Source organism: Phyllostomus discolor, chromosome 3 (assembly GCF_004126475.2).
Source record: "Phyllostomus discolor isolate MPI-MPIP mPhyDis1 chromosome 3, mPhyDis1.pri.v3, whole genome shotgun sequence".
NCBI lineage: Eukaryota > Metazoa > Chordata > Mammalia > Chiroptera > Phyllostomidae > Phyllostomus > Phyllostomus discolor.
Window position 1 is genome coordinate 116211298 of NC_040905.2, and position 17000 is coordinate 116228297.

At 49.0% G+C, this 17000-nt stretch overlaps 1 protein-coding gene across 4 annotated transcripts in view; it reads left to right on the plus strand.

The window, feature by feature from the left end:
- AXIN1 (axin 1) overlaps nt 1-17000 on the plus strand; it is a 97029-nt gene that overhangs the window by 75393 nt on the left and 4636 nt on the right. For 3 of the 4 annotated variants that reach the window (XM_028511639.2, XM_028511649.2, XM_036021160.1), the window contains exons 5-8: nt 3414-3551; nt 10446-10975; nt 11470-11640; nt 15684-15929. In XM_028511639.2, the coding sequence (XP_028367440.1) occupies nt 3414-3551; nt 10446-10975; nt 11470-11640; nt 15684-15929 (1085 nt within the window). The remainder of the gene's footprint in view (nt 1-3413; nt 3552-10445; nt 10976-11469; nt 11641-15683; nt 15930-17000) is intronic. The other variant, XM_036021159.1, reaches the window with a different exon arrangement.

A 17000-nucleotide genomic window follows, 5' to 3' on the forward strand; every position in this document is an offset into this window, starting at 1 on the left:
GAGGCATCAGCCTTTCTGCAGCCGAATGGCGGGAGTTACCACATGGGCACCCTGACTTCAGAGCTACCTCAGCTCCACCTCTCGGATAAAAATAAAAAGGTGATAGCAGCTCTCCAGCTTGTCATGGTTCACAGAGCCCAGCGCCAGGCAAGGCTGGCCACAGCTGTCTCTGCCTGCAGAGAGTTCCTTTGTTGATGAATGGACTGATTAGCTCTTCTTATTTTGACACAATGACTTTGAACAGGAAAGACTTTTAGGGGAAGATAGGAAAAGCTTTCAGGAGAGGCTCCAGCCCACTGGTGCCTGCAGCATCTGGGGGCAGCCAGGCTGCTCATTTGTGGTTTCTATGCAGGGACAGTGGTCATTTCTTGGGATCACAAAACATATCCACCCTTCATCAGGATTCCTGGATTAGAGTCTCTGCAGATACTTTAATTTCCAAATAAGAAAAGTGATTGTTTATGGTTGAGAAGGAAGGATGTTGGTTTGTTCTTACTTCTGAAACAAGGACAGTCAAGCACTTTCTCACCACCCAGAGAGCCCTTGGCACGGACTTGGCCTGACCTAGGCACTGACAGTGTCTGCTTAGGGAAAAGTGGAAGACATTGTGGGTGGGGTGCATGTGCACGAGTGTTTGTGCACATGCGTGTATCTGCCACAGTTGACTTGGGGAGCACCCAGCTTCACTTGTGTCATCTAGAGGGGTCTGGGCCTGAGCCGAGATGGTGACCGCAGTGCATCTTCACCCTCACAAAATATTTACTCACAATGGGAAAGAGCTACTTTTGGGTAGGACTTGCCAGGCCCTCCTGAGTCAGGAATCAGGTGCCGTCATCAGTGTCAGGACAATGGATACTGCCCCTGTGAGGAGAGTGAGAAGGGCCCATTGCCCCAGTGCCTCCTGCCAGGATGTCACCAGGACACAGCCCAAGTTGCCATGGTGCACAGAACTGGCTTCTGTTGTCTGTTCAAATGCCCCACTCCTTCCAGGGTCTCCTCACTGCCCAGTCCCCTGGGGCTCACCAGCCATGGCTACCTTTTCCCCACCCAGCTCCCCTCGAAGCACTAGACACCCGACTGCCCCTTCTTCATCTGGTCTCCTCATCTCCAGCACAGATCCCTGCCTGGTGTTGGGCACTGCCAGGCCTTCCACACCCACTCTTCCCACCTCCGAAGCATCAGCCTGTGTCCTGCCTTGCTCTCAGCCCCTTTCTCTCTCCAGGTCCCTCAAAGGTTTCTATGGCCAGCTCTGAATCCATCATGGTCAGCACCCATCCCACACAGGGATGTTCATCTCTGAGTCCTTCATGTAATTTTTAAATCTAATCTTACAGGTTTCTGTGGTAGTTCTAGGTATTGTCTTTACTCCTGTTTTGCAGATGAGAAACAAGCAGGCAGAGTTGAGACCATGCTCGGAGCCCACCACCAGGGGGCACTGCCTCTACTCAGGCTCCCACCCTCACCCTGAGTCTTTTCTCCTGGCCTTGTTCCACAGCTGGAGGTCAGGGCTCTCAATAGGCACTGCCCGCCCACAGAAGTTAGAGAGGAGTCCTGTGTTCCACCCAGTCCCCAGACCGCCTTTCTTCCGCTTGTCTTCCTGACTCATCTGAAGCCCCTCCAGACCCTCCCCCTCCTCAGCCCTCACCTATACCTTGGTGGCTTAGATTTTTAAAACATGTTTTGCTATAAAGGACACTGGAACAGATGGTGAAATTGGAATAAGATCTAATTAGGTAACAATATTATATCGGTTCTCTTTTTAAAATAATTGTCCTGTTGTAGGTATAAGAATGCCTTGGGTTATTATTTTTATAATATATATATACACACATACATATACACACATGTATATTTTAAAGATTTTATTTACATTTTAGAGAGAGGGGAAGAGAGGGAGAAAGAGGGAGAGAAACATCAATCTGTTGCCTCTTAAACATCCCCAACTGGGGACCTGGCCTGCAACTCCCGTATGTGCCCTGACTGGGAATTGAACTGACAACTTTTTGGTCTGCGGGCCGGTGCTCAATCCACTGAGCCACACCAGCCACAGCATATTTTTTAATATATTAAAAAATGTGTTTAATTGATTCTAGCCCTGGCCAGTGTTGCATAGTGGATTGAGTGCTGGCCTGCAAACCAGTCAAGTCACCAGTTTGATTTCCAGTCAGGGCACATGCCTGAGTTGTGGGCCAGGTCCTCAGTAGGGGGCACTTAAGAGGCAACCTCACGTTGATGTTTCTCTCCCCCCCTTTCTCCCTCCCTTCCCTTCTTTAAAAATAAATTAATTAAATCTTAAAAAAATAAAAGTGATTGGAGAGAGAGAGAAATAAACATTGACTTGTTCCACTTATTTAAGCAGTCATCGGTTGTTTCTTGTATGTGTCCTGACACGGAATGGAATCTGCAACCTTGGCATATCTGGATGATGCTCTAACCAACTTAGCTATTGCCCTGGGTCATTGTTAAACACATTCTAAAGTGTTTAGGAGTAAATAGGCACCGTGTGTGCAGTTTATTCTTGACTGGCTCAGAGAAGTGTGTGTGTCTTTGTGTACACATGTGCATTGTGTCTGTGTGAATGAGAGAGAGAATGACAGTGTAAGAGAAATATCAGCAGTTGGGGCATCTGGATGGGAGTTCTTATGCTATTCTTGCAACTTTTAAATTTGAGATTACTTCAAAATAACCCCCCCCCCCGCAAAAAAAAGAGTTACACAGTATGTCACTATAAAATACATTGCAGAATTATATTCTTTAAAAAGGAAAGTCCTTCAGAGAAAAGTCATACTTCTCCCCTGATTTTTTCCTGTGCCCTGAATTTTATGTCTTCCAACCCTGCAACAGCCTGGTCCAAATACACTGTGTGCCAGGGGCTACTGTCCTCTTGTGTGTGGGGCGGGCACCGCAGGGAGCCGGTTGGTCCTGCAGTGTTCTGTGGGCTCTATCTCCCACCGCTCCCTCCTCTGTGGTCTGTGCAGCTCTACCTGTCCAGGCCCCAGGCTTCACCGGGTCTCGCACTGGCCAAGCATTATTAGAAGCCCTTTTTTGGGTCAGTCTGGGGGGCCCTCTGTAGGGCACACTCACAGGGTCCTGCCAGCTGCTGCCTTGGTGACCTGACCCCAGGAGACCAAATTCTGCCCTGCTCAGTGTCTCTGACTCAGTGGCCATGGGAATCGGTGTTCCATTCTCACTCCCAGATCAGAGCTGGGTGACAGAGGTATTTACTTTGACGAGAAAAGGGGGCAGTGAGGAAGGTGATTCCCAGGTGAAGGGAGGAAAAGTAAATGTTTTAAAATAAAATTCAGATTTCACATTATTTTCTCCACCCAAAAGGTGCTTCAATGCCACCTTGGTACAGAGAACAGTATTTCAATGTTCTGCATGTCTGGCTAATCAGCAGTGTCTCCTTGCAGCGTACCTACCGAATGCCAAAGGAAATTCGAGTGGAGCCCCAGAAGTTCGCTGCGGAGCTCATCCACCGCCTGGAGGCTGTGCAGCGGACTCGGGAGGCAGAGGAGAAGCTGGAGGAGCGACTGAAGCGCGTGCGCATGGTGAGTGGGCCTCAGTCGGGGAGATCATGCACATCATGGTTTTCGAGTTATGTTACTACAGCTTCAGGCCCCAAGGGGTCTCTTCCAGGTTCTCCTGGAGCCCCTTTCTCCCCACTCAACTACACTCTGGCTCCTCACAGACTTTGACCTGCCCTGGTGGCTGACCAAGGCACGCCATCCTGTGGCACCTGCCCCCTGTAAGCGCCCCACCCCTATTCCCTTCCTGGGCTGTCTCCCTAGGAAGATGTCCCTGTGGTGGGCCCTGAGCCTGGGCCTAGGGAATGACCAGCAGGGGTCAGCGGTGGCATTGAATGCTGCAGTTGGGGTTCTTATTTCAACCGTTTGTAGGAAGACAGTTAAGACACCTCCCAGGACACCTCCCAGCTGTCATCCCCAACGTACTCACCACACTGAGGCAGTACTAGTTCATCTTGGGGACATCTGGCACAGGACATGCCCACACTGCAGACTAACCAGCCTCTCCATTTACCCCCTTCCTGCTATTCTCCCCTCGGTGCCCCAGTCTCCCTTCCCTCTGCTGTGCCCCTTTGGGCCAGACCCCTGACCCCATGGGTGAGCAGACCTGCCTTGCTGGCCACGTGCCCTGTATCCCTCATGCCCCCTTGGCATGTGGAGCCGAAATTCCCCTTGTGTGTTGGTAGACGGAGGCCCCTGAGAAGCATCACTGGGTCCTGGGCCACATGCGGCTGTGCAGAGCAGAGCTTGCACGTGGCAGGAAGGACTGGCAGCTCCCACTTACCACCTCAGAACACAGAACGGCTTTAGTGTGAGTGTAGGCTTCTGTTCATCTTGTCTTCTGTAGCCTCACTTGATGAATCTTGAATGCTAAGAAATTTCATGATATTTGTAATTCATTTGCTTAAATACTTTTCTGCCCATGACTGCAGAAGAGACACCTTGTTTCTGTTGTCCCGGTGTCGGTCTGCAAGGTTCACTTCCACACGCGTTCAGGGGCATCAGTGCAGAGGCGTCAGTAACATGCACCACTGGAGCACGGGGCCTTCCCTGTGCCCCTTGCACTCCCTAGCTTGTTGAACCTCACTGAATCCAGTCTCTCCTGATGCTGTGAGCCTCCACATCATTGGCAGAGAAGCCTTTGCTTTTCTCTTAGGTAGAAATTCCCTGCTGGAGGTTAATGGTCACCACCAAGTAAGTGGGTATCTTCCATTCTTTTCTCAATATTGTATGTCTAATACTTAAAACTCAATAAAGTGGTGTTTCTTGAAGGAATTATTTCAGTGCCCGACTGATGTTTCTATTTAAAATACAGAATCTAAGCCCTCTCAGACCCCATCAGAACCCCTCAGGAGGGGCTTGCTCTCTTACTTCACACGTCCCAGGTGAGTTCTGTGCACCCGAAGTCTGGAGACACTGCCGTAAGGGTAGCCGTGGGGCACAGCAGATGGTGGTCATACTTTGCGATCTCCTTTCCTGCCCATCCTGGCACTGCACACAGGAAGTCCTGCTGGCTGCCCCTTGCAGCTGTGATCCAGGGTTCCCGACTCTCTTACAGTAATGCCCAGCTGCCAGCCAAGGGGCGGGGCTTTCCCATCTTTCCCTCACATCAGGACAGCAGGTAGATTTCAAATAACGTGTCACTAAGTTCAATACATGTTCTTTGTTTCAGTTAGTGGATCTTTCATTTCTGACTGGATCTTTTTTATGGTGTTGAGGTCCTCATTAAGTTCCTTGAGCATCCTTATAACCAGTGTTTTGACCTCTGCATCTGATAGATTGCTTATCTCCATTTCCTTTAGCTCTTTTTCTGGAGTTTTGACCTGTTCTTTCATTTGGGCCATGTTTCTTTATTCCCTCATTCTGGCAGCCTCCCTGTGTTTGTGTCTGTGTATTAGGTAGAGCTGCTATGACTCCGAGTCTTGGTAGTGTGGCCTAATGTAGTGGGTGTCCTGTAGGGTCCAGTGGCACAGCCTCCCCTATCATCCAACCTGTGTACTCGAGGTGTGCCCTTCATATGAACTGAGTATACCTTCCTCTTGTAGTTGAGCCTTGGCTGCTGTGGGCAGATCAATGGGAAGCCTTTACCCAGGCCACTCAGCTGCATGGACTGGCTGTGACCACTGACCACCACCCTCCACTGTCTGTGGAGGATGAGCTGTGCAGGGGCAGGGTGGCGGTGCTCCAGTGTGGTCTGTAGCTGTCCACTGGGTGCACTGACCCTGGGGTTTCCCTTGTGGTGCAGGCCAAGGTCAGCCCTTTCTTTTGCCCAGTGCACCCTGCCTGAGCTGTAAAGCAATCTGAGATGCCTGCTACTTGTGTTGGGTTTAGAGATTCCTAGGCGAAGCCAAGCTGTGAATCTAATCTGGCTGCTGCTAGGGCTCACTGAAGCCAGCTGTTGCTTGTTTGATAGGATGCAGGAGCCAAGACCAGCCAGTCTTATGGAAAAGCCCCTTGGGTGGGCCTGTAAATTGGGTGGGGCACAGTCTCTGGGGATCTCCAAGGTGGGTCAAACAGTGTTGGCCAGGTTGATGGAGTCTCAGATATGGCACCAGCCTATTGGCTCTGTGTAGGGAGGGCTCAGAAAAGGGACAATGACCTCTGCTTATCTTGATGCCAGACACTTCAATTTCTCCCTGTCTACCACTGGTGCCTTTCAAGCTGCTTCTCTCATGCTGAAGCTCAGAGGGACTGAGTCTGAGTAGATGAGTCCGTGTGTGGGCTCTTTAAGGGGAATTGATCGAGGCTCCAGCACTTCCTTCCACTGACTCAATCCCCACTGGTTTTTGCAGCTGGAAGTTGTACAGACTTATCTTCCTGGCACTGGAACCCTGGACTGGGGGCCGGTGTGGGGCTGGGACTCCTTGCTCCTGAGATATCCCTCCTGAATTTTTATCCACATGGGCGTGGGACCAGCCTGTTTTGCATCTGTTCCCCTCCTACCAGTCTGGATGGATGTGGTTTCTTTAATTCTGTAGTTGTCAGACTTTCATTCAGTTCGACTTCTGATGTTCCTGAGTGATGGTTGTTCTATATTTGAGTTGTAATTTTGATTTGGCTGAGCGAAGAGGTAAGCCATGTCTGCCTATGCTGCCGTCTTGATTGGAAGTCAGTAACATGTCAGAACCTGAGAATTGTGGCGGGTACCAGGAAGGTAGACCTGAGAGTAAGACAAATAGCCAGATGGTGGTGATCTCCAGGAAGGAATTTGTATGAAAGTATTTTTAAGTATTCTTACAGAACGCATAAGTAAATTTTTCTTACCAGTGTCTTTTCCTCTCCTCTTAACGGTGATTTGGTGACCCTCACTCCCGCAGAGCAGATGCCAGGTTAAGGGCTTCACATGTGCTGACCATCTATCCTCCCCACAGTTCCCACATTCAGTGATCTGTCTCAGGTCACTCAGCAGGGACCCCACCATGTTGCATTCTAATGAGGGCAAGGGTGAGACTTCTTCGACCTGGAGTGAGTGGCTCTCAGGAACAGGGTCAGAGCCAGACCGTCTGTTAGGAACCCAGGACACTGGGTGTGTACTCACCGAGACCAGCTTTTTCTCAGATCCATCAGAGGCCTTTGAGTAATTGAAAGAATACTTAGCATTTTAATAGCCTTTTCTGGGGAAAAAAAAAACAAAAAAAAAAACAAAGCAAAAAAAACCCCGTGAACAGAGTCCCCATGAAATATGGGATATTTTAGCAGGAGCTGAATCCCGGTTTGCACGTTGTGAGAAAGCTGGTGTCTTTATTGGTCTTGCACAGCCTTTCCATGGGCATCAGTTCTCTGTATGTGAGGGTTCCCCTGAGCATGTTGAGTTAACAACCCTTAAAACAAGTGTACTCATGAAATAATGTGTGTAACATTTCTTTCTTTTTTTGTTTTAATCCTCGTCGGAGGCTATGTTCATTGACCTTGGTGGGGGTGGGGCATTGATGTGAGAAATGAGAAACATTAATCAGTTGCCTCTCATATGCGCCCCCACTGGGGATCGAACCTGCAACCTAGGTTTGTGCCCTTACCAGTATCAGACTTGCAAAGTTTTGGTGTGTGGGACAATGCTCCAGCCAACTGAGCCACCTAGCCAGGGCATGTGTATAATGTTTTTGTATTATTGGTGTGTGGGAGGAGGGAGACAGAGAGGGAGAGAAACATTGATCAGTTGCCTCTCACACATCCCCAGTTGGGGACCTGGCCCACAACCCAGGTGTGGGCCCTGACCTGGAATCAAATTGGTGACCCTTTGGTTGCCAGGCTGGCACTCAATCCACTGAACCACACCAGCCAGGGCACATGTGTGTAAAGTTTCTTAAAAGAAGTCAAAGAAAAGCCCTGGCTGGTGTGTGGCTCAGTGGATTAAGCACTGGCTTGTGAACCAGAGAGTCCCCGGTTCATTTCTCAGTCGGGGCACATGCCTGGGTTTTGGGCTAGGTCCCCGGTGGGGGGTGTGTGAGAGGCAACCACACATTGATGTTTCTCTCCCTCCCTTCTTCTCTGCCTAAAAATAAATAAATAAATAAAGTAAAAAAAGGAAGAATTCATCACGTTTTTGCTATAGAATTGAGGTGTCATAATTGTTCTGTCAAGGTTTTAGTCTTGGCTCAGTGGCTGTGCGTGTTTGTTCTCGCAGGTCAACATTTTGAGCAAGACATTGTGAAGGTAGCTTGTGGCTGTGCGTGTCAGTGTGTTTTTTGGATGTCTGGTGCAGATGTTTCATTCTCTGTGGTGTCGCTGGCAGGTGCAAGGTGGCTGAGCCCAGAACCACCACCAGCTCTCAGGAGAAAGGCTGGTCCCAGCACAGTGTTCTTAGATAATAGCATTCAAGTGAACTGCCCTTTGTATCTCTCCATCATCAGTGCAGGAACTAATTGACAGGAACGTGGCCTCAAGTTCAGGTGGGCTTTCCACAGGCAGTAGCCTGTGGCGGCCTCCAGACATGGGTGCCAGACCCGAGGTGAGGTGCTCAGGCCCCAAGCTGCTCCAGTGGGTTTGCTCCCAGAGGCGTCCCTTAGTCCTCAGGTGCGGCACACTGCGCAGCAGCTGGCAGTGCAGTCTCTGTTCCCCTGTGTGATTTTGTAATCTAAAAAAAAAGGCAAAAGATTTATACGATTTGAAGAGAAACCGGAGTTTTGATTTTGTGAACTAAATAAATCTTGCTATAGATAATAGTCCTTTTTTAAAAGAAATAACTACAGAATTTTTAAATAACTTACTTTTGTTGTGAAATTTTGAAAATAAAAGCAAAGAAGAAAATTAAAACTATTGTCCTGGCTGGTGTGACTTATTGGACTGAATGCCAGTCTGTGAACAGAAGCGTCGCTGGTTCAGTTCCCACTCAGGGCACATGCCTGGGTTGTGGACCAGGTCCCCAGTGGGGAGAGCACAAGAGGCAACCACACGTTGACGTTTCTCTCCCTCTCTTTGTTACTCCCTCCCCCTCTCTAAAAACAAAAACTTTTTAAAAAGAGGAAATGAAAACTATTAACTGAACATTTAAGTCTATAACATTTCAAAACCATAACATTGAATTCTTACATATGCAAAACTTTAAGTGAAACTGGATCTCAGCTCAAGGTTGGCGCCTGCACCTCTCAAGAATTTGTAGTTTCCTTTCCCTGGCTGGCGTAGCTCAGTGGATTGAGCGTGAGCTGCAAACCAAAGTGTCTCAGGTTTGATTCCCAGTCAGGGTACATGCCTGGGTTGCAGGCCACAGCTCCCAGCAACTGCACATTGATGTTTCTCTTTCTCTCTCTTTCTCCCTCCCTTCCCTCTCTAAAAATAAAAATAAATAAAATCTTTTTTAAAAAATGACAATTTCCTTTAAAAAATCTTTAAAAAAAAGAATTTGTAGTTTCCTCTTGCTTGCTGCTGCCTTGGGGAATAAATGGCTTCAATACTTTCAGTGCCCTGGGAAGACCCCTCAGTGCAAAGTCTCCTAGCCTCTCAGCCTTGCAAGGCAGAGGGGTGACAGGATGGGGTGTGTAAGCCCAGGGGTCCAAGTCTCTGCAGAGGTGGCTCCAAGCTGTGCCCAGGAGAGGGTGCATTCACCTTCCATCTGTGAGTCCCCTTCTGTCGCCCTCTGTTCTCTCTTTTTCTACATTCTACCCTGAGCCTGAATTAATGACATGTAGATACTTTAGTGAGAAGTGGTGTGGTAAACTTTTGAAGATCTTTTTAATTAAAGTACAGGTGTAGCTTAGTCTCCCCCACCCTTTTCAATTATTACCAAATTTGCTCATTATTATCCTGATTTGGACAAATAACTCAGTAAGATGAGAAAATAAGTATGACCTGTATCTTTTGGAATTAAAGTGACAAAATGTTTATGTTTACACATATGGTTATGTTAATTCACAGAGAATTGAATAAAATTCAATTAGTTTAATGTGGGAATTTATCAAACACATAGCAAGATAAACAAAAAACGAGCTCTTCTGTACAAGGGCCATATTCCCTTTGATAACATTACGGAAAATGGGGCAATAAAATTGAAGAATAGGAAAATTTAGCTGAAAGAAACCAAAAATCTTTATTGAGAAGCATGAAAGAAAACTAAGCCAGTGCAGGGGTTTCTCTGGCATTGTGTCCCTGAAGCACTGGTGTGTGGCACTTGCATGTCCTTGCACACTGATGGGCGAGCACAGCTTCCTGTCCTCAGTCCCGCCTGCACCCCAGCCTGCAGTCCAGCAGAGCTTGCTCAGGCATCTACAGGGACAGAAAAGGCTCCCGGGAGTTGGGCAGCACCTCCGGCACCTCCCCTGGCCCTTGCCTCATCCTGGGCTCAGGGCTCCGGACACCCCAGACATGGCACTGATCAGCTTTGTATTTGTTTGGTGGTTTCTTATTTGTTGTTTGTTTCCCCAAGTGTGAGATTTCCTTGGTCCAGCAGGTGCCAAGAGGTGATGTATGGCCTTGTCCCTACAGGAAGAAGAAGGCGAGGATGGCGATGTGTCCTCTGCACCCCCAGGGGCCAGTCACAAGCTGCCTTCAGCCCCAGCCTGGCACAACTTCCCACCCCGCTATGCAGATGTGGGCTGCGTGGGGCTGCGGGATGCACATGAGGAAAACCCCGAGAGCATCCTGGATGAGCATGTTCAGCGGGTCATGAGGACTCCCGGCTGCCAGTCGCCTGGGCCTGGCCACCGCTCCCCTGACAGCATACACATGCCCAAGATTTCTGGGGTGCTGGGATGTGCACCATTGGGGCATGGCAAGCACGCGCCCAAGTTGGGGGCAAAGCTGGAGGCGGTTGGCATGCACCTCCACAGGCACAGTCACCACCACAGCCACCATGGTGTGACTAGGCCCAAGGAACAGACTGAGGTTGAGGCCGCCCGCCGGGTCCAGAATAGCTTTGCCTGGGGCCCAGAGCTACACAGCCATACAGCCAAAACCCGAAGCCACTTAGAGAACGTGGGCACGACCCCCAATGCCAGTGATAGCCTGGCCTACAGGTAAGTGTCTTTGGTGACCTGAGCCATGATTTGAAACTGGGGCTGTGGATCCTTTGTCCCTGGGCTTGTGTCCATGAGGAGCATATTCCCAGGGAGGAAGAGGTCTCAGTGAGAGGTCATGTCTCCCATGGATTCTCTTCTGGTTTTCTAGGCTAGAATTGCCCTTTAAAGGTCATTAAACCAAGGTCAGCTGCAGGGATTGCAGACATGTGGCCAAGACCTCAGGCACAGGAATAGGTGCCAGGCTTCTGTCTAGGGTATTGGTCCATCTGGGGCACCAGCCTGCCTAGCCAATGATGCTTGGACTCCTTTCACTTCTTGCCATGGAGTCGCCTGAAAAAAACCCCTGTAACCCCTCAGAGCTGCTAGAATACACCACTTTGTCAAGGCCTTCACGTTTAGGGAGCCGTGCAGGGTGTGGAGCACAGGTGGCCAGCCATCCAGTGACGGGCCAGGTTAAGTCAGTGGGTGACTCCCAGGTCTTGCTTTTGCAGCGGGAAGGCCGGCATGACCTCCAAAAGAAATGCCAAGAAGGCTGAGTCAGGGAAGAGTGCCAGTGCTGAGGTGCCAGGCCCTTCAGAGGACGCAGAGAAGAACCAGAAGATCATGCAGTGGATCATTGAGGGGGAGAAGGAGATTAGCAGGCACAGGAAGGCCAGCCATGGGTAAGCAGTACCCGGTGTCCTGGGGGTGTGGGCACAGGTGTGCAGAACCAGTTGGCAAGCCTCTAAAGCTGCTTTGCCAGTGTTCTATGTGGCATGGCCCCACCCACTATCTTCCTGAAAACCATGTACAGTGGAAGCAAGAATTCAAAGGGATCAGGTTCAGCCCATCTCAGTGTGAGCTTGGGTTTTGAGGAAGGGTTTTAAAGATTTTATTTATTTTTAGAGAAGGGGAAAGGGAGGGAGAAAGAGCAGGTTAGAAGCATCAGCGTATGCGAGAAACATCAATGTTGCTGATCACACGTACCCAAATGGGGACCTGGCCCACAACCCAGGCATGTGCCCTAACTGGGAATCAAACCAGGAACCCCTTGGTTCACAGGCTGGTGCTCAATCCACTGAGCCACACCAACCAGGGCTGATTTGATTTATATGTCAATAAATCTGTTAAAAATAAGTTACAAAAAAAGAATTGTAGTCCTGACTGGGTAGCTCAGTTGGTTAGAGTGTCAGCCTGACACTCCAAGATTGTGGGTTCAATCCCCAGTCAGGGCACATATAAGAATCAGTCAATGGACCCTGGCTGGTGTAGCTCAGTGGATTGAGTGCAGGCCTGTGAACCAAAGCATCGCCAGTTTGATTCCCAGTCAGGGCACATGCCTGGGTTGCAGGCCATATCCCCTGTATGGGGTATGCTAGAGGCAACCACGCATTGATGTTTCACTCCCTCTCTTTCTCCCTCCCTTCCCCATCTCTCTAAAATAAATAAATAAATCTTTTAAAAAAATCAATCAATGGACTTCTGGCCAAGATGGAGGCATAGGTAGACACACTGTGCCTCCTCACACACCCAAAAGAGGGACAACAACAATTTAAAAACAAAAAACAACTAGAACTGACAAAATCGAACTGTAAGGAAGTCTGAAAACCAAGGAGTTAAAGAAGACACACTCATCCAGGCCAGTAGGAGGGGCGGAGACAGGTGCATGGAGAGGACTCAGAGCAAGGAGGTGGCTGGTGGACCCAGCCAGGCGGGGTGGCTGGTGGAGCTTGTAGTCCCACATTCGAGTGTAGATAAACTGGGAGGAACAATTGGGGAGCAAGGCAGACTGTGCAGCCCAGGGCTCTAGTGCGGGGAAATAAAGCCTCAAACCTCTGACTGAAAACACCTGTAGGGGTGGAGGCAGCAGCAAGAGAAACTCCCAGCCTCACAGGAGAGTTCACTGGAGAGACCCACAGGGTCCTAGAACGTACACAAACCCACCCACCTTGGAATCAGCACCAGAAGGGCCCACTTTGCTTGTGGGAAGCAGGGGAGGTGACTGAAAGCCAGCAGAGAGCAGAGCAAGTGCCATTTTTCCCTCTCGGACCCCTTCCCCACATACAGCGTTACAACACAGCAAAATGGGTTACCCCTCCCAGGTGAATACCTAAGGTTCCACCCCTTACTATGTAACAGGCATGCCAAGACAGAAAAAAAGGTGGTCCAAATGAAAGAATAGATCAAAGCTCCAGAAAAAATACAACTAAGTGACAAAGAGATAGCCAGCCTATCAGATGCACAGTTCAAAACACTGGTAATCAGGATACTTACAGAATTGGTTGAATTTGGTCTGGTCACAAATTAAGTGAAAAAAATGAAGGTTACGCTAAGTGAAATAAAGGAAAATATACAGGGAACCAATAGTGATGGGAAGGAAACTGGGACTCACATTAATGGTATGGATCAGAAGGAAGAAAGAAACATTCAACCGGAACAGAATGAAGAAACAAGAATACAAAACGGTGAAGAGAGGCTTCTTTAGATGTTCCAACATCCAAATTATAGGGGTACCAGAAGGAGAAGAGGAAGAGCAACAAGTGGAAAAGGTATTTGAACAAATAATGAAAGAGAACTTCCCCAATCTGGCAAAGGAAATAGACTTCCAGGAAGTTCAGGAAGCTCAGAGCGTCCCAAAGAAGTTGGACCCAAGGAGGATCACACCAGGGAACATTATAATGACATTACCCAAGATTAAAAATAGGGAGAGAATCGTAGAAGCAGCAAGAGAAAAGGAGACAGCAACCTACAAAGGAGTTCCCATCAGACTGTCAGCTGATTTCTCAAAAAAGACCTTACAGGCAAGAAGGGGCTAGAAAGAAGTATTCCAAGTCCTGAAAGGCAGGGACCTACATCCAAGATTGCTCTATCCAGCAGAGCTTTCATTTAGAATGGAAGGGCAGATAAAGTGCTACCCAGATAAGGTCAAGTTAAAGGAGTTCATCATCACCAAGCCCTTATTATATGAAATGTTAAAGGGACTTACTTACCTAAGAAAAAGAAGATAAAAAACAAGTACAGTAAAATGACAGCAAACTCACAATTATTAACAACCACACCTAAAACAAAAACAAAAGCAAACTGAGCAAGCAACTAGAACAGGAACAGAACCACAGAAATGGAGATCACATGGAAGGTTAGCAACAAGGGGGTGGGAGGGGGAGAGAGGGGGAAAAGGTACAGAGAATAAGTAGCACAGATGGTAGGTACAAAATAGGGGGAGGGTAAGAATAGTATGGGAAATGTAGAAGCCAAAGAACTTATTAGTATGGCCCATGGGCATGAACTAAAGGGGGGGAATGTGGGTGGGAGGGGGTGTGCAGTGTGGAGGGGAGTGAAGAGGAGAAAAGGGGACAACTGTAATAGCATAATCAATAAAACATTAAAACATAAAAATATGAATATTAAAATGACCACAAACTCACAACTATGAACAACTGAACCTAAAAACAAAAACAAACTGAGCAGTTAGAACAGGAACAGAATCACAGAAATGGAGATCGCATGGAGGGTTATCAGTAGGGTGGGAGAGGGGGGAGAATCAGGGGAAAAGGTACAGGGAATAAGAAGCATAAATGGTAGGTACAAAATAGACTAAGGGAGGTTAAGAATAGTATGGGAAATGGAGAAGCCAAAGAACTCATATACAACCCATGGACATGAAGTAAGGTGGGGGAATGCTGGTGGGTGGAGGGGTGCAGGACAGAGGGGAATAAAGGGAAGAAAAAAATGGGACAACTGAAATAGCATAATCAATAAAATATAGTTAAAAAAAGAATCAATGAATGCACAAGTGGGTGGAACAAGAAACAGATGTTTCCCTCCCTCCCGCCTTTCTGTCTCTCTAAAATCAATAAATTAAAAAAATTTTTTTGAGCCCTGGCTAGTGTGCCTCAGTGGATTAAGCACCCACTTGTAAACTAAAGGGTCACTGGTTCAAGTCCCAGTCAGGGCACATGCCTGGCTTGTGGTCCAGGTCCCCAGTAGGGGGTGCTCAAGAGGCAACTGCACATTGATGCCCCTCCCTCCCTTCCCCTCTTTAAAAACAAATAAATAAAATCTTTTAAGAAATTATTTTTTAAAGTGTGCAAGCCATTATTGCATGAAATGTTGAAGGGACTTAAGAAAAGATCAAAACTATGAACATTAAAATGTCAATAAACACAACTAACAACAGCTGAATCAAAAAAAAAAAATAAACTAAGCAAACAACCAGAATAGGAACAGAATCATAGATATGGAGATCGTTTGGAGGGTTATAAGTGGGGAGGGGGAGGAGAAGAATGGGGGAAAGATGACAGGGATGAAGAAGCATAATTGGTAGCTACAAAATAGATGGGGAGGTTGGGAAGAGTATAGGAAATGGAGAAGCCAGAGAACTTAAATGCATGACCCATGGACATGAACTAAGTGGGGGAGTTGCTGGAGGGGGTGAAAGGACTGGGAAGAGGGGGCAAAGGGGTACAAATTGAAACAGCTGTAATAGCATAATTAATAAAATATATTTTTAAAGTTTATTGGAAAAAAGGAATGTGTTGTGTAGTATAGGAGGAAATTGCTGAAGTTCACATGGCTTTCGCTGGCCAGGGTACCAGGGCCTCCTGCCCCAGGCATCCAAGGGCCGGTGCTGAGCTCAGCCTCTGCTGCTGGCTCCCGCCTAGGTCCAGATGCCTGCCTATGGCGCGGGGTTTCAGGCTGTGCCACTTCTGTTCTCTTGCTCCCAAAGGTCGTCTGGGGCGAAGAAGCAACAGGTCCACGAGAGCTCCAGGCCCTTGTCCATTGAGCGTCCCGGGGCCGTGCACCCTTGGGTCAGCGCTCAGCTCCGGAACTCTGTCCAGCCCTCTCATCTCTTCATTCAAGACCCCACAATGCCACCCAATCCAGCCCCCAACCCTCTGACCCAGCTGGAGGAGGCCCGCAGGCGCCTGGAGGAGGAAGAGAAGAGAGCCAGCAAATTGCCCTCAAAGCAGAGGTACAGGGCCATGCGGGAAAGCAGGGCTGACACTTTTCAGGGCCCCTCCGGGTATGGTGGCTACACTCAGGTGGAACTCCCTGAGGCCTGAGGTCCATACATAGAGCCACACTGGGTGCCCACCAGCAGTAGTGAGTTTTTCCTTCCAGTGTTTTCCACACAGCCTTGCTGAGCAACCAAGGGCTAGGAGGGCAGGTGGTCATCACATTGTCCTGGGGGAGTGTCTTTCCCCTGATCACGCCTGCTCTGCTTTCTGAGCATGCACTCACTGCTGGTCTTTGTGAGAGGCCGTGGGGTCCCCTTAGTGGCATGGAACTGTTGGAGGTTGCAGTCAGGTCACCACTGGTTGCTGTGAAGGCTGAGTTCAGAGGTGTTGGTCCCAGGGGTCCTGGCTGCCTCCATTCAGGAGTCCTGCCCAGTGCCATTTGCAGGTAGGACAGTAAGCAGTGCTGAGATACATGCGGTGTAAAACTTCGGGAGAGACCCCAGACCCCACAGCCACTCCTCACTGTGCCTTCAGCGGCAGAGCAGCTCAGCCTTCTGCCTCCGTGGCCTTAGGCCAGGCCCCCTGTTCTCTCCTCCAGGGAAGCAGGGGGACCAGAGGGGGTCCCCTGACACTTTTCACTGGGCTTTGAGGTCACTTTTACAGACATGCTGGTTCATTGGAACCCCCAGGCGATGAGAGTTTCTGAGAGCCTGGAATTTGTGGTTTGCACCAGAGCCTGGCATCACAGCCACTGTTTTCCTCACATGTACTAGTTCCCCTTGCCCAGCCTTTAGCCACCCAGTTCCCGACTCCACTTCCTGTGGGCCTCACTGTGTGCGAGACGCTGCTCTGTGGAAGCTGGTGTCAGGTGCCAACTCTCCCCATCACCCATCTTGGGCACAGGTGGAAGTCTGAAGGTGTTCCCTGGTCATTGAAGGTGACCATGTTTTTTACAGCCAACTCAAGGCTCACTTTGCGATCTTGTTCAGCCTACATAGAGCCGGCCAGCTCTGTGCAGGATGCCTGTGGCCCGGAGGCCGATGGGGCAGCAGAGGGCTGGGACTCCTCCCTCTGCCAGGAGTTTC